The sequence below is a fragment of the Falco biarmicus genome, chromosome 5 (genome assembly GCF_023638135.1).
Source record: "Falco biarmicus isolate bFalBia1 chromosome 5, bFalBia1.pri, whole genome shotgun sequence".
In the NCBI taxonomy this organism is placed as follows: Eukaryota; Metazoa; Chordata; class Aves; order Falconiformes; family Falconidae; genus Falco; species Falco biarmicus.
Window position 1 is genome coordinate 85858178 of NC_079292.1, and position 22104 is coordinate 85880281.

Genomic DNA, 22104 nt, shown 5'->3' on the forward strand with positions numbered 1-22104 from the left:
AGCGCCGTCCGGTGCCCGGCTCGGGTCTGCCCAGGGCCGGCATGAGCCAGAGCAAAGCGCGGAGCCCAGCCCGGGGAGCCCGGCTGCTCGCGGGGGCGGTGCGGGGGCTCCCGGGCAGGGCGCAGCCACCCGCACCAGGCCCAGGCTCGGCCGCACCCGGGCCCCGCTCCGCCCCGTTCACCGCCCTCCGGGGCCGCCCCGCGCCCCGCTCCGCCCCGCTGCCCGCCGCCTTCCGGGGCCGGGCCCCGCCGCCTTCCGGGCCGCGCCGCGCCGGGATGCTGCTGCCGGGCGGGGTGGCGGCGCGGGGCCCGCCGGCGCTGGCCGCCCTGTCCCAGGTGCTGCGGCTGGAGCCGAGCCGCCGCGCCGGCGTCGTGTTCCCGCTGCAGAAGCTGGAGCGGTACCTGGCGCCCGGCGCCGACACGGAGCGGTTCCGCCTCTTCCAGCCCGGCCTGGCCGCCCTGCAGCGCGCCGAGCTGCTCTTCAGGCCCGGCCACGGCCACGCCATCGAGTACGTGAGCTCGGCCGTCCGCATGGGCCATGCCCCGCCGCCCGGGCCGCCCGAGGTGAGGGACCCGCGGGGCCGCACGGCGCTGTCCCCCGGCGCCGTCCCCAAAGGCTGACCAAGGCCCAGGTGCCCCTGCCCGGCGTGGGTGCGGGGCGCTGGGCAGGTGTGGAAATGCTCTGTGCCTCCCCGCTGCAGGTGTGCTTCATCGGCCGCAGCAACGTGGGCAAGTCGTCTTTAATCCGAGCCTTGTTCTCTCTGGCCCCTGAGGTGGAGGTCAGAGTGTCAAAAACTCCGGTAAGCCCCGTTCTCAGCCCCGTTCGCAGCGCGCCTGCCGGTAAGCCCCGTTCGCAGCCCACCTCCTGCACGGTCAGAGGCCAGTGCCAACCGCAGAGCAGGGCTGAGGACAGGGGGGATCAATTTCTCAGTAACTTGAAGAGTCCGTCAGAAGGTGCCAGCCACAGCAGCCAGCAGCTCGGAGCTGGCGCAGGCCGTGCACCAGCGAAGGAAAGGTGGCAGGAGCCCCAGCTGCTCCTTGCCCAGGGCCAGCACGGGCACCAGACAGAAGGGCTGCACCTGGGCAGATGTGCCATAAAGCCCTTTGGGGAAGAGCCGAGCGCAGTGACCCATGAAGGTTTTTAGTCTGTTTTAAGGCTAGAGCCGCACAGGATCGCTCCAAGGATGAGAGACTGGGCAGCTTAAAGCAACAGAGACATTTCTGCAGCCTTCCCTGCGCAGGTGGGGTACAGTACAGAGCTGTTTTGCAGGGCAGCCCCTAGTCCACTCCTCAAACCACCTTTTTAAAAGCACCCCCTTCCTTCATCTTACCTAAATCCTCTCCCTAGGGCCATACCAAGAAGATGAATTTCTTCAAAGTAGGGAAGTACTTTACTGTGGTGGATATGCCAGGATACGGCTACCGTGCCCCGCAAGACTTTGTGGAGATGGTGGAGGCCTATCTGCAGGAGCGGCACAAGTAAGGGACTTACCTGTACCTTCACAGAGCAATGGAAGCCAGATGCCTGTATACAACGTCATGTAATTCGGTGAAAAAATGCAGAAGGGGTAGCTACTTCCAGTGGTAGTATCGATTAGTTCACATGTCATTTCACTGGGAACCTCGTTCGTGCCTAGAGAGATCAAACCAGCAGCAAACATCGAGGTGCTGCTCCATGCTGACCCTCCGTTTCCTTGCATGGCTTTTCTTGGCTCTTCCCCTCCCCGGATCCCATGTTACTTGTTCCATGCTGACCCTCAGCTCGCATGCATGGCTCTTCTTGGCTCTTCCTATCCCTGGATCCCATGTGACTTATTCTTGGTTATGAATTTGGAAGTAGCAGAGCAGGCATGAAAAAAATGGTGGTTATTACTGTTGCTTGTATTTCTGGCAGCCTGAAGAGGACTTTTCTATTAGTTGATGGTGTAGTAGGACTCCAGAAAAAAGATCATATTGCTGTAGAGATGCTGGAAGAGTTTGGGATTCCTTATGTGGTAGGTAATGCTTTGTTCTCGTGTTGGTTATAAACTACAGATAATCTGTAAAAGTGTGTACCCGCTACCAGAGCTTATGCAAGGTGTCCTACCTAAGTAAAAAAACCACACACACACCCCTTACTGCTAATAAAACAGGGCTAAAATATGTTGAGGGCGGCAAGTGGGATTTAAAGGATTTTTTGCTTGATTTATTAAGTGGACAATTTTTTTTTTCTCAGTGCTCAGCTTAAGCTTGAGAAGGTCCACTCCTTATGCAGACTATAGAACTGTTCCAGGGAACTGCATTATACCATTTTTTCCCCCCTAGATACAACCCAGAGCTTTCAGCTTGCCTTGCAAGATGGCTCAGACTCTTAGAGATGTTCCAGACTAGCAACCAAATAATCTCCTTTTCCTCTTTTAATCCTCCCTTTCTGGATCCATGCAGATGGTGTTAACAAAAATTGACCGTGCTTCCAGAGGACTGTTGTTAAAGAATGTACTGGAAATCCAGGAGTTTGTAAAGGAGAAAACTCAGGGATGCTTTCCTCAGCTATTCCTGGTCAGGTAAAGCTCTTCTCTGTTGCCGTTGCCTTTCAGGTGATGATTTTGATAGGGCAAACTACCTGAAACGGGTCTGTCTGCTCTAGAGGTGGCACTTCTCTGTGTCCCGAGGATGGACGGTGGGCTGCTGATGGGGAAGCACCCCTTTCCTTTTTCCCCCTCCTCTACAAGCGAGTGGGAGTTCCAGTTTCAAAGCTGCTTCTTCCTTTGGCCTTTCTCCGAGGGGGCAGCAGTCCCTACGCTGCGTGCTAGTGGGCTTTGCCATTCTGTTTGGACTCGCGTTGACAGTAGCAAGCTGTCGTTTGATTTACACAGCTGTGGTGCTTGCTCTTGCCAAGGTTGTACTGCACTGCGGGAAATGTAATTTCATACAGCCGGTAGCTGGGTTTGCTTGCATTACTCCAAGACACAGCAGTATCTGGCACTGCACACCCATGCCTTTGTTTCCACAGTTCTCTGGAGTTTTCGGGGGTTCACTTGCTAAGATGCTTTGTAGCCCATGTTACTGGAAACCTGCGTGCTGTAGAGGCCAGCTGAAAAGACAGGCTCCTGATCTGCTCAGCTCATCCAGAACAAAAGGTACCAAAACCAGAGGTCTGGGGTTTTGTTGTAAAAAGCCCGAGGTACTAGAATTCATTTTTAGATAAACTTGTATAAATTTCTGGATAAACTAGTATTTGTAACACTAAGCTTTTTGTGTAATAAATCCATCAATTCAGGAAGTTTGCGCTGTGAATGAATCCAGGTTGTTATAAAACTGTTTTATAAAACCTACATGATTGTGCTGAGGACAAAAAAGCAAAGAGAACCTCCAAAGAGAAGCTCAGTTTTAATACAGCATTTCCTCTCCCTCCACCAAAATGTTCAAAAAGCTACCACTGCATGCCTAAGCTCTGCTCTATGTAGGATACGAGAATAGTCTAGTAATCTCATTACTAAAGACACATTTAGTTTAGGGAATAAAAACTGTAGCCCTAACATTAGGCAAACTGTACTTGCCCAGTTTAATTGAATGATACGCAGAGGTTTACTTCTCTCAGCTTACATAGCGCGGGCCAAAAACTAGTGCCTGTGCAACCTGCCTGCTCTAAGGCAATCTAGAGTGGAAATAGCCAGTTGTCTGTGAAGGTGTGTGTAGCACTTCTTATGTATTTTACTTTGTAACTTTTTGCACATTCGATAGGTGCGGCATGACAGCACAGGTTGCCTGCACACGTCAAGCTGTTCCTGTTCCCGGTGTGTGAAGGAAAGGACATATCTTTAATGGGGTCTGCTTTTTGATTACTGTTGGCTTGAAACAAAATGGAATAAAAGACTGACATCTAGGGGAATGCCCTCCTTCTGCACTTTATCATGAGTCAGTGCTACATCTGTCTTCTAATCCAGCTGCACTCAGGTGAATTGTCAGAGATGAGACATCCTGTCCATTATCTGCATCTGTTCTACCCTGGCAGCTGAAGCAAAATACTGATGTCCCGTACTCTGTGAGCTGCTACTGTGCACCTGAAGAACTGTCCCCCACAGCAACTGGGTCTGCTTCAAAGGAGCTGAAGCTGTCCAGTTACAAGGTACAGAATCGGACAAAAGGGCTGCCATCAACAGCAGTAGTTGTACAGGAGAATTCAGAGCAAAGCTGTTACGCGCCTCCATCAAACTAGAACTCAGTCTTGTCACGTCAGCATTGATGAATGTGGGTATGCACTTCTCAAAGTTACTTATATTAAGTGTTAAACCTCAAGAAAGGGCAGTTCTTTTTTGTAAACCACTCTGAGGGCGAGAAGGTGGTATTTCTAGTGTTTTCTTTCATTATGGGATTTCTTGTAACTCATACTAGACACGAGGTGAATCTGTTTTCAACATACACGTAAGAAGTGGGGGGCATAAGGAATGCAGCAGAAAGATGTAGATCTCTAGCTTCCACATCTTAGCAGAGATCAAACCCGTAACTGATTTAATATTTTACCTCTAATTGCAAACCAGCCTGTGGGATGCTTGATCCTAGGGGGAAGTGCAGTAGTATCTAGACAGATGGAACAGGTGCAGGTAAACACTTCAGGAACAATACTTTCTCAGTATCTTAAAAAAGGGTTCTTCCAAAAGCATCAATCTTGTCAATGCCTTAACCTTGACTGAAGAGCTTCTGAAAATAAGCCTGTATATGTCAAAAAGTGCAATTCGTGTTTTAGTCTCTCTTCAGAACAAAACCCCTTACAGTGCTCGGAAGGCTTTTATTAACTGCTTAAATACAAATGGATTTATCGGGCCTATTTTATGTATTAGAAGTGCTTTCAAATGGCACTAGACTGTGAATTGGACTGCACAATCCTTGAGTGTGTGTGTACTGTTGCCTTGAGGTGTCCTTAGCAGAAGCCATGAGGCGCTAGGTCATACATACATGTTTTCTAACAGCTGTACTAGAAACAGCAGGTATCGTTTTATCCTGAAGAACCACCTTTACCTCTGGACTGGACACATGTTTTCTGCTGTGTTGGTCAAGAGATCTTCATTCGCAAGTGCTTCAAACACTGGAATAACTCTTGCATTTTTGCTCAGCCATCTGCAGGGAAGAACACCACAGTTTGTTACACTCAAGAATCCGTGCCCCTGTGACAGGTAAGATAGTAAATAAAATCAAGTCCTCTCCTTCACCTAAACATTAAAACTTAAATGTCAGTGCCTTCGTGGGAACATGCTTTGGGTAAACGGGTGTCTGACAGCAGCAGACTTTCTTGCCAAGTTCTTAAGGAACATGCTGTGTTGCGGAGTGAGGAACTGCACTTTCTCAGGCCAGGGACACAAAAGCTCTCCCTTTCTTTTTCCCCACTCATTGATCAGTGGTGGGCCTACAGCATACTGAAGCAGTAGAGATCATTTCAGTTTTAAATGCTTTTGATGTCTTAAATCATTTGTAGTGCATACACTATACTGCAGGCACTCAGCATTACCTTGTAAAACTTTGCCTCTTCTGCACCTGTTACATACAGAAATGGTGTAGAGTACTAGCTACTATGGAAGTGTTTCACCTTGTGCAATCTTCTCTGGCCTTTCAGCAGTACTTTCTGCTTTGTCTTCCTCTGCTGTGTCTGGTCTAGTCTGTCACAGTAACCCTGGCACTATAAAGCCAGTCTTTTTCCAACAGTCCCCTAGAGCCACTATAGCATAGAATGCATTTTAGTAGGGACCTTGACCAGATACTACGTCAATAATTCTATTTAATGTTAATGAAGTAACCTGAAAAAGTTTCTTAAGTTATTTGAAAAGCAGAGGGTTGGATTTTTAGCAGGTAGGCATTTCAGATTCAGCCTCTCTAGAGGCATTTAGACAGAGAGGCAACATGCTATAAGGCAGAAGGAGCTCCGTTTACTGTCACTTGAAAGGTTGTTTCAGTGTTGCCTTCTTTCACTCTTTGTCACAAGTCTTGCTCCTTGGGCTCAGCATTATTTCCGTACTGTGCTCGGAACTAGGATGTAGTAGTACAGTATGAAACAAATTTTGGATGCTGAACAGAAAGTGCCAAGTGTTAAATACAGACAATTCATTTTGCATTAAGTGGGGTGGCTTAAGTGCCCATGAGAAGCAAGATACCTCCCTCAACTATCAAAGTTTCTGGCTAGGGAGGAAAGAGAATTTTAGCAGCAGCTAAGTTTCCAGTCTGTATCACTGGCTAATCCTGCTCCTGCTGGAGAGTGCTTTAGTACCTGGTTATCCCAGCTATAACATGATACTGTATATTACGGAGAAACTAGCTTTTTCTGTGCAAGCAGGGACAAACCCCAGAAGACATACAGCTTCTTAATTCACTCTCCTGCTTAAATGTTTTGGAAACAGAATAAAAGACCAGAATCCATTTACAGAAGAGGCAAAGGAGGGAGGAATAAGTTGTGGGATTTGTGCCGTGCAGTGAGGAAAGGAACAGAAGAAAAGGCAAACTGATCTTACATGACATCCCAAAATAAAAATGACTAGTTAACAAATTGAGAGGTGTGACTTACCTCTACAGCCCTCTATATGAGAAGCCAGCCTCTCCACAATATGCTGTCACCAGTCCTGTAACTTCCTTTTGTTTTCATCTGATGCATTTACAGCCAGTGGGTATCTAAAGGCACCACCAATAAACAGTAAATTAAGCATCCCTCCCTTATCTGCACAAGTGATTTTAGTATTTGGTTTAGTAACTGCAATTTGATCTGCTCCTAAGAACCGGCCACAGCATTGAGGCAGTATGCACAGCTGTATTTTAACACTAACGCTGTCCAAGCACCTGTGAAATGCTTGACCTCCATCTACTTCAGATACAATTAGTCTGCTTTTAAGCATCTTTTATATAAGCACAGCAAACTGTTCTGCTCAATAAGGTCATTATTGAGCAGCCATCAACTGTTTAGTTAAACATAACATAAACATAAGCAGATTTTTTCAGGGAAGGTAGTTCATATTTTTATATTCTAATAATCTGCAATGCCATTTGTGCACCTTGTGGCACATTTACCAAATTTATACAAGACAATAAATCCACCACTTCCACAGACATAGCTACTTAAACCAGTATTTTCTTGGAAAACCAGTGAGAATGATGAAAAACATACGATGCCAAGAAGTAGTAGGGGGAGTGAGGGGCAGGGAATAAATCTCATTGCTTTTCTTGCTAATGCTGCTTCCCAAGAAGTTATTCTCCACTGGCTGGTGTGTGACAAATACAGCACTGCTGGTCTGTTGCCCTCGCCCCTGATGCAGGCACAGAATGGGGTGTCTAGCCCTAACTCCACCAGGGAAGGCTATTTAGACTCAGACACTGAAAGGTGCCGTACTCACTCCTTTTGAATTCATTCCTTGGGATCCATCTGTGCTTCATCAAGACTCTCTCTGGCTGTACTCTCCAGCATGTTTTTGTTTCTCCGGTGTGTGCCCCTCAGCTGCACCTTTCCCTTCCTCTTCAGCTCCCTAGAGAAAAGCCTTTGTTCAAACTGAACTTGGCAAGGCAGTTACTACACTGGGAGAGCGAGCCTCCTGCTGGAGACATGATGGATTTTTCTTGATAAGGAAAAATTTTCTTCTAAGACAAATTTTTTTCTTAAACCAAAACCTGGCAAAGGCACAAGAAACTTGTATTTCTCAGGCATCAACAAAACTAGCTTAACTGCTCACAACAATTTATGAAGGATATAAGCTATTGCACAATTCAGAAGTATTATTGAACAGGGCAAAACAAAATCAAAGCCCACATAGATTCTGTAGGACTTCAGAACAACAGCTGCCTTTCTGCTAAACATGATAAAAAACATTGCACTGATATTTAGAGATTCTTTTTCTTCAAAAAAAAATCGGCTTGGGAAACCTGGTACTCGGCCCTCAATTCCAAGAGACATTTCAGAAATTCTACAAACTGATGATGGAAAAAATGAAATAACGAACAATACTCACAAACCTCAGGGAAGGTTTGGCAGGTAGATCTGTAAAATAAGCCACACTCGATGGCAGTTTGCACACTGTCAGAAGGTACTGCTGGCAGCTTTGGCCCATAGCAGCCAGGGTTCAGGTGGCCAATTTATAAATTTGGGATAAATAGTTTTGGACAACTTTTAAAGACCATTCTAATAGAAAAATATTTCTTTTCTTCCGTCCTTAGTGGTTCCCCAGCATGACTTCTGAGGCATAACGAAGACATTTGTTCTAGACCTGGTACTCTAAAGAACTTCACCAACAATATTAAGAGTATTGTAAGCAACTTAAAAATAATGCAGTAAAAATAAGAAGAAACTTTTTTTACAGTATAAAATATATCAATGTTAAAGTTTCTTTAAGATGTTAAGAAACACTAACAGGTGTCCAAGCTGATGAGGCTAAATCTTGTTCAAGCCTTAGATGTTAAATTACAAAGAAACACAGTTCTCTTTGCAGCTCCAGGTGGGAACTTAAGCACAAATTCAAGTTACATGGCATGGTGCAGAGGCCGTTTTTTTATAACCTAGCTGAAAAGGGCATTACTTAAGCAACCAATCTGTGTCCATTTCCCTTTGTTTGCCACTCCTCTGGTTTGGGGTTTTTTTAAACCTAGTTTACGCTAACAGTATGAAACATACCTCACAAAAAAAAAAAAAAAAAAGTTTATTTAGATGTTGATAGGACTCAAGTATTATATAGAAGGAAAAGAGAATTTATGAGTCACATTGTACTTGTTTGGCTTAGGGGAAGTCATCCTGCGCTGTGTTTAGCCCCAACAGTGAGGGACTGTCACAGCAAGGGCTTCTAGATTCCAGTGCAGACTCCTCCACTGAACACTGGGTTACAGCAGGAAGCAAGCAGCATACACAGAAGTTACCACCACACACATTGATTTCAGTCCTACTTTTGATGCAAGAGTGAACTCTAGCCTCGCAATTGAAGTTAGTTTCCAGGTTTTGGCCATGGGAAACTGCCACGCCTGTGGGGATTACCTGCAGTTTCCAAGTTGTTTGGTCATAGTCAATTGTGCTTCAATGTGTGAAGTACTGAGAACTAGGAAAAGGAGAAACTTAAGTGAAAAGGCTACACATCCATTCACGTTTCCTTAAATCCAGAGTTCATGAAGAACATATTTTCTTTTTGGATTTCCACCCTCACTGTCAAGCATAGCAAAAGCATCTCATTCCATCTCTTTACACCTGCCAGCAGTTTCACTCACCAGCTCTTTGCCCTTAGCATACTTCAGTTCTCAGAGCCATCAGTTACTTCACCAAAAAAAAAAAAGACTAAGTCCATTCCCTTTCCTGTAGGTTATTATTAAAAGCATAATCTCGAATTTATTGATCTAAAATAATTTATCATGTTAGAAAGCAAACGCTCTTCTTTCACAGTGCTCAAATTCAAATCACTTGCCAAGCATGGATGCATGTTCCGTGTTCACTATATAAAGCGAGGAGGAAGAACTTACCCCAAACCATGCTAAAAATCAGAAACACGAATAAAACCCAGTGTTTTGACTTGGCTAAGCCAAATCAGTTCCACACGCAAGCAGTAAAACAAGCTGTCCTTTTCTCCCTTTCTACCTATATTTACTTAGCCCATAGTTAAAACCTTAGCATGTTGTAAGAACATGTACCAATGCCATCAGAAAAGAAAAAAAAACCCCACAAGTTTATTATCACCTTTTTTTTTCTTTTTGAATGGCCTAAAAGCTATAAAGTCTTAAGTGTTTAGAATTCATAGATTACAAGGACATTTACTTCTAGGAAGCCTTTTCCTGACAGGACAAGCAACTCCGTACTGTAACTGCACCAGTATCGTACCTTATATTGTGAAGTTTCATCTTCAGTTTATCCTGAACAGACCTGGGCAGCAGCAAACACATGTTCTCTCCCAAGTCACAGATGATCTGAAAGGGAAATTCCAGAGTTCATTTGAGATCCTCTTTCCATAAAACCCTGTCACAAAGTGGTGTGCAATCTTTCAACTTCTTAGTACCAGCAAAAAAAACCTAGACCCACTGACTTCCATGTCACACCCTAGCCACTATTTTTCATAAAATGAAAGTCAGAAATTGGTTTTGAGCTTTGATACAGCTCATTCGCTGTTTTTCATATTTGCAGAATACAAATAATACTCAGTGTATTACAAGTACACAGGAACTGTCAGCTTCAAGTCACAAACTCGCAGCCAAAGTCCAAGAGGAAGTTGCTCTCACATTAGCTGTTCCAGAATTACCTGTTACAAGGATAAATGTGCCTCCTTCAAAAACTTTGGGATGAGAGGAGAGGCCAGTAGGCATGACAGCATGGTGGGAGCACGCTACAGACCACCCAACCAGGGCAGGAAAGCGGATGGACACTTCCCCCCCCTCTTTAAGCAACTCTGGGAAGTCTCTGTATCAGACTCAGGTTCTCACGGGCGACTTGAACCTCCCTGACATTTGCTGGAAGGGCAACAGGATGAGACACAAGCAGTCAAGATTTCTGTAGGGTGTCAGGAATAGCTTTGTGATACAGGTATTAGATGGGCCACCCAGGGTGACACACAGCTGCATCTGCTACTCACTAACAAAGGAACAACTTGCTGAGGACATGGTAATCAACTTGGCTGCAGCAGCAATGCAATAGTGGACTTGAGGATCCTGAGGAGAGCGATGAAAGAGTAGCAGATCCTGGACCTCAGCTCATTCAGGGAACAACCACATGGGATCCCATGGGATGCAGCTCTGAAGGACAAGAGAGCTTGACAGTTGGCAGTCTTCAATGAGAGCATCTTCCAAGCACAAGAACGAGCCATCCTCATACTCAGACAAGCAGGCATACCAGGAGATAACTGGCTGCACTGGGAACCCATGATGGAGCTCCAACATAAAAAGGCAGCATGTAAGAGGTGAAAACAAGGACAGGCTGCAAAAGAGGACTTTAGAAGCTTTCCCCAGGTGTGCAGAGATGGTGTGAGGCAAGCCAGAACTCAGCTGCAGCTGTGACTTGTGAAGGACATGAAAAGCAACCAGAACTTCCGCAGTTACACTGGTAGTAAAAAGCCGAACAAGGGAAATACAGTCCTGTTGCTAAAGCAGGTGGGTCATATGTCCTAATCCTCTGCTTGTCTTTACCAAAAAGGTCTCCCAGGCCTTTGGAAAATCTAAAAGGATTCAAGAGCAGAGCTGCCAGTGGACAAGGATCAGGCTAGGGATTACTTGAGCAAGCTGGACCCGTACAAGTTCATGTGAACTGACAGGCTACATCTGAGGGTGCCGAGAGAGCTGGGCGACGTCCTTGCAAGGCGGAGATCCCTGATGACTGGAAGAAAGCAAATGTTGCACCCATCTTCAAAGATGTCAAAAGAACAATTCAGGGAACTGCAGATTCAGCCAGCCTCACCTCTGTCCCTGGGATATCATGGAGTGAGTTACCTTGGAACATATTTCTGGGCACACGAAGGAGAATGGATTTGGAGACTGCATGAATTTATCAAGGGTAAATCATGCCTGACCAACCCAACTGCTTTCTATGACAAAATGACCAGATTTTTGTATGAGGAGAGAATAGCAGATGTCATATACCCCAGATTTATCAAGTCTTTCTACATTATCTCCTGCAATATTTTATTCAGATTAGGACATTGTAGTCTGGACATGTGCACAACTAGATCAGTAAAAACTAGTTGGATAATTGGGCTCAGAGGGCAGAAGTCAGTGGGTCATACTCCATCTGCATGGCAGTTAGAAGTGGGACACTATAAGGGTCTACCTTGGGATGTGTCCAGTTTAACATTTTTACAAGTCATCTGGAGGAGGTGCATTCCTACCAAACGGTCATATGGCACCAAGCTGGGGAAAGCAGCCGACACACTCGAGGGCAGGGCTGCCGTTGAGAGGGACTTGGGAGAGCTGGGGCAAGGGCTGACAGCAACCTTACGAAATTCAACAAGGGCAAGTGCAAGTCTTGCTGAAGCGATGGAAGAGCCCCTGGCAACCGCACAGGCCAGAGACTTGACTGGGAGAAGACAACCTTTCTGACTTCATGGCTGATCCTCTTTTCCAGCAGGGGAACAGAGTAGACACCTCCCGAGGTCCCTTTTCAAACCTCATTATCCTGATCTGACAACCTAATAAAGAGCATCATATACAGATTCGGGGAGGGTCACCAAATCCATCTCAGAGTAACTCCTTTGCAGCACAGCTTCAATGTGAAGAATTACAACGTTTGGTTTTGGAAAATTAAAAAAGAAATTACAGGGAGAAAAGGCTCGTAGCATCCCTGCTTCCACAGTAACAGAATTTTACAGGCTAGAGCACACCCATCTGCAAAGCTATTTGCTTTACAGTTATTTATACAGTTACGAGCAACAGTGAACGATGCAAGGTAAACAATCCATACGCTGCCTTCTTCTTGCGGTCCCTGAACTGCCCCTTTCCTACCTGCTTCTGGGCCAAGGCAGGTGCCTGTATAACCCAGCCCCAAGCCGTGGGGTTGGGCCAGCTTCCCCCGGCGCCCCGACACCGGCAGGGGCTGGGCGGACGGGGGCAGCCCCCCAGCCTGGCAGCGGGGCACTCGCCAGCCCTCCGCCGTGTTCCTTCCGTGCACCCACCCCCCTCCGCCCAGGGCAGCACCAACCCGCCCCCCCGGCGAGGGCAGCGAGCGCTCGTCCGGGCTGCAGGCGGTCACACGGGCAGCTACCGCAGGCAGGGAGCTGAAGCAAAACCCAAGGTCTGCACCTACAAAGCGTTGCACTGCCCAATTTTTTATTTTGCCCCTGAAGAAAACGCGCTGTATTAAAATGCTCCAGATACCAAAGCAGCTAGAAAGAACGCGGCCTCCCACGTAACAATTGCGGCCGGTTCGGTCCCCCAACGGCCGCGCTCCCGGGGCCCGCAGCACCTTCTCGCCGGCGGAGCAGCCGCCTCCCCAGAGAAACCCGGCCGCTCCGGCACCCTCGGAGAGCGAGCGGTACCGGCGGGCGGCAGCGCCTCAGCCGGCGCCCACAGCCCGCCCGGCGCGCAGCCACCGGCGCAGCCGATAACGCAGCCGCAGCCGGGCAAGGCCGACAGCACGGGCCCCGGCACCGCCCGAGCCCCGCCAGGCGCAGCCCCCGCCGGCTGCGGGCAGCGGAAGCGGAAGCGCCGCCCCGGCAGCAGGTGTGGCCATGGCGGACGAGGAGGAGGACGCGCCGGTGAGTGGGGGACGGGGGGGCAGCGCTTCCCGCTGGGGTCGGGGTCGGGGTCCCCCCGCCGCCCTGGGCGCTGACGCGGCCTCTCCTCCGCTGTGCCCCGTCTAGTTCGAAGAAGACGCGGAGGAGGCCGGCGGGGGCCTGGACGGCGGGCAAGGCAAGAGGAAGAGGCTGTTCTCCAAAGAACGTGAGTGGAGCCGGGCCAGGACGCCCTGCCCTGGCGGTCACCCGCCGCGGCTTTTAGGGACCATGTCCCTTCCCCAAACACGGCTGAAACCGTCGTGGTGGCTACGGAGTGCCCGAACTCCGGTTTCCATAGCCAAACGGCAGCTTGCACCCTGCGCTCTGGCTGAAAGCACAGCAAGCTGTTGCGTAGATCCCCCTAAAAAATATCGCTAATGCATCCTCTGAACCTAACTGTGCCAACGGTGAGTTGCACGGTCAGTCGGCGGTAGGCTAAATATGTATTTAAAGAGTCTGTCATCAGGCACGCTCTTCTGTACGCACAGCACTGGGCTTCTGTTGGCTTCTGTCTGCCTGCTTATTTCCTGCATGTTTGCTCAAGAATTGTCCAGCCCAGCAAAAAAAAAAAAAAACAAACGTGCCATCCCGGTGCATGGATGTGCTGCTGGTGAGCTCTATCTAGATGTGTGCTGCTGATGGCGCTGAATGGATGAAAGAAGCCTCACGTTGTTTCTTTCTGCAGTAAGATGCATGATGTATGGATTCGGGGATGACCAGAACCCTTACACAGAATCAGTGGATATTCTTGAGGACCTGGTGATAGAGTTTATCACAGAAATGGTAAGTCGGCTGTAGACAGCATGGTCAACACATCCTCACCAAAACTTTAATCTTAGAAGGTTAATACTTCCAGCTCAAATACTGCGTTATTCCAGGCCCAAAACTCTGATGCTAGTCAGAAAAAGCCACACGTAAACTTTGCTCTTCCAAGATTAAGGCAAAATTCATCCATCTTGCTCCGTGTGCATTTAGAAGTGTCTGAAGTCCTTAAGGAGCAGCTAGATCAGTACTGTAAGGGGAGGAACACACAGCTGACGTTGGGGTGCACTGCAGCATCGCTCTGAGTGCAGCTGACAAAAGACGAGGCTCAGCTCTGAGTCTGGCAGCTTTCTGTATTCTCCCGGTGTCTTTACATGGATGGGAATGTAGCTGTGCACTATAAAAGAAATGCCTGAAGCCATCACTCTTCCAGATATTTGGATACTGTGTGAAAGTTTGTTTTGGTTTTTTTTAAAAAAAAAAAAGTTATTCCTACTCTTCGTGGATCCCTTTTCTTTGAAAGGCTGGCCTTGCCTTTCCTCATCAAAATGCCCTCAACTGTCCTGTGATATAGTTACCTCACATTGCTTCCAAGTTCTGCCTGATGCTGTTTGTCTCCGAGCGCTCTGCAGGCTGGGTGTCCTACATGTGATCTGGCTTTAGTTGTGATGCCATTATGGTTACGTGTGTATAGTGGTGTGTGCTGGGTGTGACAGGTAGCTGGGGACAGCAGAGCGGCCCCAAGTCCATGGTTTACTGGGGAGCTCTCCTGTGAGTAGGATAATGGTGCCCAGATCCTGCAGTTGCTTACTTTTTGATTATAAAATGACTGAAAATGAAGTGGTACGGAGAGCTTAAAAAAAATTTAAGGGGCAAAGGGACCCTGCTGACTTTCCTCTTTTCCTCCCACAGACACACAAGGCCATGTCAATTGGGCGGCAGGGTCGTGTACAGGTTGAGGACATTGTCTTTCTAATACGCAAGGATCCACGGAAGTTTGCCAGAGTTAAAGACCTCCTAACTATGAACGAAGAACTGAAACGAGCCAGAAAGGCCTTTGATGAAGCGAACTATGGATCTTGATTCTGTGCACGAGCTGCACTGGGGCATTACTTGAGCACCTGCTGCCCAAAAGGAACATTGTATGTTGTTTATTGTTTGGAGGGGTTGTTCAGGATGGAGGTCACTGCTGGGATGGCTGCCCTCACTTTGAGTCTTTTCTGAGAAGTCTTCAAGCAGCTGAATGCTGTTGATTTTATGTGGTATACTTAGGTAATTTTATACCATTTTATGGAATGGGAAAAGACCTCTAAGTAAATTCTTGTAAGATGTTACAAAACAGTCTGAAGTAAGACTGTGTTGGGTCGGGTATCTAGAGGGCTACTGGCTAGTGATTCTCTATAGCTGTTTTGAGTTACCACTAGGTGTTCCTGTGACAGGAAACCTAGAAAATGGATCTTGGTTAATGGGGCATAGTTCAGGCTTGAAGACTATTATAGAAGTTCTTCTCTTTGTGTATGTGTTCTTTGAATAAAACATTTTAAGTTTGTGCCTATTCCTCCTAACTAAACCTACAATGGTAATTCACACAATGTGCATAATACAGGGGGTTTGGCACTTAATGGGTTAGGAAGGTTATATTTTTCCTTCTGGCCTAGGGGGCAAAAGTGTTTTGTTTTCTACCACTGTTAAGCCTAGTAAATTGAAGGTAACCTATTCCAGGTTTACTTGAACTTACAGCCTTTCCTTAGTCCTGTAAGGCAGGTGCTCTACAATAAAGCAGACTCACATTGTCTCAGCATGAAGAATTTTTTTCTTATCTGGTGATCTTAGGACTTACTTAGAGCCTGGTGTAAAGCAGCAACCCCATGGCTTGTTTTAACATTATTTCATTAATACATGTTGGAGCAGCTGTGCCTTGCATTACCAAGCAGGCAGAACTGCACTTAATATTTCAGGACAGCGAGAAACATGTTCACCAGTCAGGAGTTTACTGTTGCAGGTCACAGCTGTGCTTTCCCCTATTTCTGGAGCAGCTCAGAGGCAGCAGGTTCAGTTAAATCCTCATTTCAGGAAAATAAACGCCGAACAGTGCTAATATTGCAAGTCAACGCTGTCCCCTATACAAGCAGCACAGAAGGAAGGGTGTAAGACTGCTTCCTTGGAAAAGTGGCAGGAAGTCTTTTGTCCTAAGCAGCAGTAAGTGAACAGCTGCAGCCATCTGCCACAGGACAGTAACTATTTGCATGGTGGATCTGACAGCTTAACATGGTTAAGCAACAGAGAAGGAACACTAAGTAAGGGTAACTCAATGTCACAGCTCCTCGACAAGGCTAGCCAAAAGGATGAAGACTACACAGCTCTTTGAAACACCCCTTCCATTAAAAAAAATAAAAAGCTGTTTTACAAAAAAAACCATAAAATAGTTTCTACTTTCTTAGCAGAACTCGGGATGCAAGTTACCAAGACACCATTAGGGTTCTGAGGGTTTTATTTTAAAAAAAAATATAAAAAAATGGAATTACTTGACCCCTCTCTTCCTTGCAAGTCCAGGGTCAGACACCCATCGCTGCAAAAATAGAATCAATATCCATGTTCTCAGTAGCTTCTTTCCACACAGGGCCTAGGCTTCTTTCCAGAAGCAGCTGCTTAGGGGTCCCTGCTGTGCTTAGTTTGACAGAGCCTGTATCAGCATTGGAACAGCCTTCCTGAGTCAGAGGTCCATCCTGGTAAGCTGGGAGGATGGGTGATGCACTGCTCTTACAGACTCCAGAAAACTCAGAAGGTTTTTGCCAAACAGTTTTCGAAGTCCTCTTCAGGCACACAGATGATTTGAGCCTCCTTTGACAGAACCATGCCCTGCGGTACTGCTTTGGCCAGCGTGCGTTTTGTGACCCATATAGGAGACATTTACGGACAGATGTCTTGACACAGCACAGTTTTTTCTTCAAGCTTAAGGGGAGGAAGGTGCACAAAACAATTATCAGCTGCTAATGTGTTAATTTCATTTGGGGTTTGGAGAGATTTGGTTATTAGCCTTCTCAACCATTTCCCTTGTCATACCAGTGAGATAACAGCACCTCGAACCACAGTAGCCAGGGCATTCTGAAGACAGACAACACCCCTTGCATCATATTATGCACCATCACCACGATTAAACATGCACATGATTTAAATTGCATTTTCATCCTCCCTCTTAAGTATTTGCACATTTGTTAGCCTTTTAAATCCTTCCACAAATGACCAAAGTTAAACAGAATGTCCATGTCAGAGCATCTAGTAACCTAAACTAGTGATCCTGTTAGAGTTTAAAACGAATGGGTTATACCACTGCATTTCTCTACACTGTAGCAAAGTACACAGTATTAAAACATAAAGTGTCAGACCATAAACACCACACGCATGCAAAATTACCTGTATCCTTGAGCCTCCACGTGGTGCAGCCGGTTGCTTTTCAACAACTTGTTACGCAGAAAGTAAGTTTCTGGTTTGAATTTGTTGCCTTTGCACCACTGAATAGCTTTTCTGAGTGCCTCTGACAGCTCCCCAAACGATGCAGCTGCTTGGACCATTTGTACAAGAGATCCAGTGTGCTGCAATTTTGCTATACGAGAGGAAAGTGATGCCGACTTTGCTTTAAAAGGTGTCGATGCAATGTTTATACCCTGAAACAAAGAGTAACAGAAATAATTAGTCTTTTAAAACCATGGCCTGCCTGATCCTCTCTGCTGGAGAGGAGCAGAGCACCAAGGTTTTTATGAGAACATTCCTTATTCCCTAAGAAGAAAGTGGAAGAGCAGTCTTGTTTTGTGGAATACAAAAACGAGGCACATAGAAATTTGTGTTCCTGTCTCCTACTGACTTGCTGTCTGGTGATTTTACTTGACATACCACAAATTCCAGAAATTAGTAGTGATTTTCAGTACAAAGCTTCCACACTAACTTGGGTTGTTAAGACAAGCAAAAAATAAGGCATGGAAAGGGGACATTTTCAATCAGGAGTATCATGTTTTGAGTGAGAGTCTTTGAAGTTAAAAAACCCCCATGTGTAAAGCAGTACCATAGAAACCTCTTGCGCTGGAGGTCTGGATGGTCTAAGTAAGCTCTTCACATCAAACCCCAGGTGCTTCCCTATAAAGAGAGAGGAGAGTTCCCATTAAGAAGTAAAAGCAGTTTCAAGTCTTTGCACAGAGACACCACAGTGATTTGCCCTGCTGAGCTCTCAGCAGGCTCACACCTGTACTCAGCGTTTCCAGGCAAACTCAAGGGGACTACACTCATCTCACATGGCAGCTGGCGAGGGATGAAGGGGATGCAAAGATTTACAGATGGCTCCAAAGGAAAACTTCACGGGCAAAAGCTTCACACAAACACCTGGATGCCTGCAGTCACTGGCCATAGCCCTGACTGCAGGGGAAAACTTGGACATGGCCCAGAACAAGCAAGCACAGGATACTCACATCCTGTACTTACACCCTTATCTACTCTTGTATGGGCTGCAGACAGCGCACTTAGCTTCTCTCACTATCCTTGGGCCCCGTCTATCCAGAAGCAGGAAAACAGAAATAACTGTTTACAGGACCTGCATACTGCATTTAGCATCTGCTTCTCTCCAGGCTGTATCATGTTTAAAAAAAAACCATAAACCCCAAAATGTCACAATACTGGCATTATCCACAGCTTTATAAAGCGTACACGCAACAGTCTCTCCCTCTTCCAAGGACAGAAGAGGGGAGTTTGTACTAGAACCGCACTCTGTAGGTAGTAGAAGTGCTGGGCTCTGTTGGACAGAAGTTGCAGTTGGTCTCTGAGATGTCAGAAACCAGTAGCACTGTGGCACAAGGCTTTACCTCTGCTGGCTCTGGTCACCAGAACTGGCTCTCCGATGTCCGCAGGGCATGGGATGGTAGAGTTTCTCACGGTACTCGTGCAGGTCGCAAAATTTCTCTTTTTCCCAACCTCTGCCACTGGCATTGTTGGGAAGAGCTTCTTCACCCAGCTGGTAGGTTTTTTTGTTGTAAGCATTCTAACCTTTTGCTTTTTCACCTCAGAAGAAATGTTAACTCCAAGGAAGTTACTGATATCAGAAGGGAAGGTAAAGCCCTTGATATAAGGCATCTGTTGGGTCTCAGATACCAGATGAAGCGATGTCGACAATATGCTGTACAAGGACATGAGACTCTGCAATACACACCTGTACTGAATCCTGAAGAGACAAAACAGAAAGGTGTGGAGTCTCCTCTAGCAAAACCTTGCGCTCTCTAAACAGCTACCTTCAAACAGAAGGGATTCCAAGCTGCCCTTTCTCTATTCCTTCTCAATACAAGATTGTCTTCTTATACTCCACCACCATGCCTTCCTTAATATTAGTTTGAGCTTTAAAGAACTGTTCAAGATCAGAACGTAGCAGTGACTTGGCTAGTAAATCCCTGGTCAGCAGCCCCTCTGCTTCCCTAGAGCTTTGCTCAGTGCCACACCTGGGACTCATCAGGTTCTCAGGTCACATCCAAATCATTTGACATGAGGTCTTCCCCTAAAACCACCCTGCACCAACTCAGGATAATGGCACTATCATACATCATACAATCTTAAGTATTAAGCTCTACGCTTACCGGGGAGAAAAATTTCTTGTGCCAAAGAATATTTTACTAAGTTCTTCCATGCAACGCTGTTACTCCCTCAACTGCAGACAGTGGTTACTTTCTCGTACTGTGAGACAAGACACTGATTTCCCTGGTAAACTCAGCAGTATTATAAAACAACTTTATCACAGCCTTCTCATTTCAGCGTGAGGCAGGACTTGCTGCAAAAAGTACCAGATGTTAAGTGTTTGTGGCACGCTGGCATTAACACGGCAATTTTATTAGTGCTAAAGTTAGCTATGAACCAAGAAGAAAGCCTTCCATAACAGTACATAAGAAGTCTCTCTCCACTTTCACATCTCTTCAGGTGCTAGAATCAAGTCCAAAAGGATGGAGGGATCCCCCTCCTCCTCCCAAATGAATAAAGCTCACTCAGCAGCAAGGCCTAATTATAAGCCCTTCTCCCTGACAGGCACATTGAAACAGACAACAAACAAGACAAGACTTTAAAATACACAAACCATAGCCGGCTCAACAACCCCGAAGCCACAGTGTTCAAAAGTATGAATTCTTCTGAGCAGAGATGTTTAACGGACAAGCTGAAGATTACACCAGTTAAGGATAAAAAATAAACAGCATGTAATGAGACTTGCTGAACATACCAACTAAAGGCAATTCACAAGGCAACATCCTGGATAATTTGGGAGATGAGTATCCAGACTTTGGATTGCTCAGGGCCAGAACAGCAGCCTGCCAACAGCCTGAGGTTCCTACGTAATAACTTGAAAATAAGATGTCTGGCTATCAAAGAAACTTCAAGTTGCACATTGAATTACACAGTTGAGTCTGTCAGCAATACAGGGCCTACAGCAAACCTGGTTATGGTCTCACGCGGTGCTGCTGGTGAACTGTAAGAATGTTTCCTTGGTGAAAAAAGGATACAGAAAAGCTTTACAGCAACAGTCCAGTAGACGTAGTACGAGCTTGCAACCTCCCAATACCTTCAGAGCCACAGTTTCCAGCATAGGCTGACTAGGAACTAAGCAGTCCGCCTGGGCTTGGGATTTATTTTTCCTGTGTTGATACAGGGATGAGGAGATGGTTATGATCTAGCATTCCCCCTCTGTAGCTCTGCAGGCTGAGTAAATGGATAGTATAACATACAGGATTACAACACTTACTTGGGAATCAGTTCTGCCAGAGTTTCAATGCAGCCCACCAAGCTCATTTTCCACAGCCGCTTCAAGCATTGATCAACCTAGAAAAAAAGAAAAGTTCTTTGACAGGTATTTTTGAGAGATGGGAACGTCCTGCTCCAAGAACTGTCGCTATACTAAATGACACCTTCCTCTTAGTTTAACAGCATAAATTGCAGGTTTGCATGCTGGAATGTTCTGATACATTCCTATATCAGCACTATGATGAAAAGGTCCCTTTAACACACTACAGTGAATATGGAATTAAATGATGGGCTGGAGTAGGCCATTGTTAAATGGTGCTGCATGGTTTCCCCTGCTGTATACAACAGCTTTTGGTGTTGGCTTTCAGGAATGAAATTTACATAAACAAATGAAGAAAGCAAGAACAATTCCTGTCCTATTTCAAAACAGTTATTTGAAGATACTAACAATCCCTTTACTGGAAAACTGGTAAGGACTTCACTTTTCATCTTAAAACAGAAAGTGCCTAAGATTATTCTTCCCTCTCCCATTATTACAATTAATTGAAAATTAAATCCCTGTATTCCTTGTGTATTCAAAAGTGTATAACTGTACCTACTTCAGGTCTCAGCGTCAGTATAAAAGACATGAGTATCGGTTCCACAGGGCCGGGAAGCAGCAGTTGCACTGGGGGGGATGGGGGGGGGGGGGTGGGCACAGAGCCAAGGAACCTTCTAAACTCAATCGTGAGGAGACTTGCAGACGACACAAATTCCCCTGCTCCAAAACGCTTTTTGCACGACGCTCCAGGCAGCCCGCGCTACCCCAAAGGCCCTTCAGGGGCCAGTGGCTGGCCGGGACCGCTCCTCACCTGCTTCAGGGCCAGGAAGGGCCGGTGCCGCAGCAGCCTGCTGTGGTACACGTAGAGCACGGCCCGCAGGACGCGTCCCTCGGCGGCCAGGCCGGTCCCCGACAGCCGCTTACCGGCGATGCAGCACCGCCGCCGCAGCACCGGCAGCCACCGCACTGCGGGAGGGAGCCAGGAGCGCCTCAGCGCCCGCCGCCGCCCCCCCACTCACCCCCGCCCCGACCGCCGGGACGTCCCGCTCGGCGCCCGGCAGCGCCTTACAACGCCCCCCAGCCCCCCCGGGCCGGGCCCGGCCCCCCGCGGGGACCTGCAGGGTGCGTGGCCGCCAAGGCCACCGTCGCGCTGCTCGCGGGCCACGGCACATCCAGCCGGTTCCACGCCGCCTCGGGCGCCGCCATCTTCCCTGCTGCGGGGGCGGCGCTGCGCAGGGCAGGAGGGAGGCCCCGCGCGGGCGGGACCACGTTACCGGGCCGGGGAGGGGGGGCAGCGGAGCGGACCGAGCCACCCCCGCAGGGGCGGGGGGGCCCGGGCTGCTGCGGGGCTCGGCCTGCGGGC

At 47.3% G+C, this 22104-nt stretch overlaps 3 protein-coding genes and 1 long non-coding RNA gene across 4 annotated transcripts; 2 read left to right on the plus strand and 2 right to left on the minus strand.

The window, feature by feature from the left end:
• The first annotated feature begins 3 nt into the window (after nucleotides 1–3).
• GTPBP8 (GTP binding protein 8 (putative)) lies at nucleotides 4–3890 on the plus strand. Its single transcript, XM_056340286.1, has 7 exons — nucleotides 4–563; nucleotides 701–799; nucleotides 1348–1478; nucleotides 1894–1993; nucleotides 2424–2542; nucleotides 2992–3118; nucleotides 3723–3890. The coding sequence occupies exons 1-6, from the start codon at nucleotides 42–44 to the stop codon at nucleotides 3074–3076; spliced, it is 1056 nt and encodes a 351-aa protein (XP_056196261.1). The 5' UTR covers nucleotides 4–41; the 3' UTR covers nucleotides 3077–3118; nucleotides 3723–3890.
• Nucleotides 3891–5398: 1508 nt separating this feature from the next.
• LOC130149953 (uncharacterized) lies at nucleotides 5399–12919 on the minus strand. The gene is made up of 3 exons (XR_008822072.1): nucleotides 12780–12919; nucleotides 9805–9890; nucleotides 5399–7546 (listed from the first exon to the last, which is right to left on the minus strand). It is a non-coding gene; the product is annotated as an uncharacterized LOC130149953 (long non-coding RNA).
• Nucleotides 12920–13040: 121 nt separating this feature from the next.
• TAF13 (TATA-box binding protein associated factor 13) lies at nucleotides 13041–15488 on the plus strand. The gene is made up of 4 exons (XM_056340288.1): nucleotides 13041–13159; nucleotides 13265–13343; nucleotides 13863–13960; nucleotides 14852–15488. Exons 1-4 carry the CDS (start codon nucleotides 13133–13135, stop codon nucleotides 15020–15022), a joined length of 375 nt encoding a protein of 124 aa, XP_056196263.1. The 5' UTR covers nucleotides 13041–13132; the 3' UTR covers nucleotides 15023–15488.
• A 924-nt stretch (nucleotides 15489–16412) lies between these two features.
• Nucleotides 16413–22034, minus strand: NEPRO (nucleolus and neural progenitor protein). The gene is made up of 9 exons (XM_056340285.1): nucleotides 21857–22034; nucleotides 21553–21707; nucleotides 20703–20779; nucleotides 20464–20595; nucleotides 20043–20120; nucleotides 18790–19145; nucleotides 18000–18070; nucleotides 17354–17604; nucleotides 16413–16891 (listed from the first exon to the last, which is right to left on the minus strand). The coding sequence occupies exons 1-9, from the start codon at nucleotides 21945–21947 to the stop codon at nucleotides 16495–16497; spliced, it is 1608 nt and encodes a 535-aa protein (XP_056196260.1). The 5' UTR covers nucleotides 21948–22034; the 3' UTR covers nucleotides 16413–16494.
• Between the last annotated feature and the right edge of the window lie 70 nt (nucleotides 22035–22104).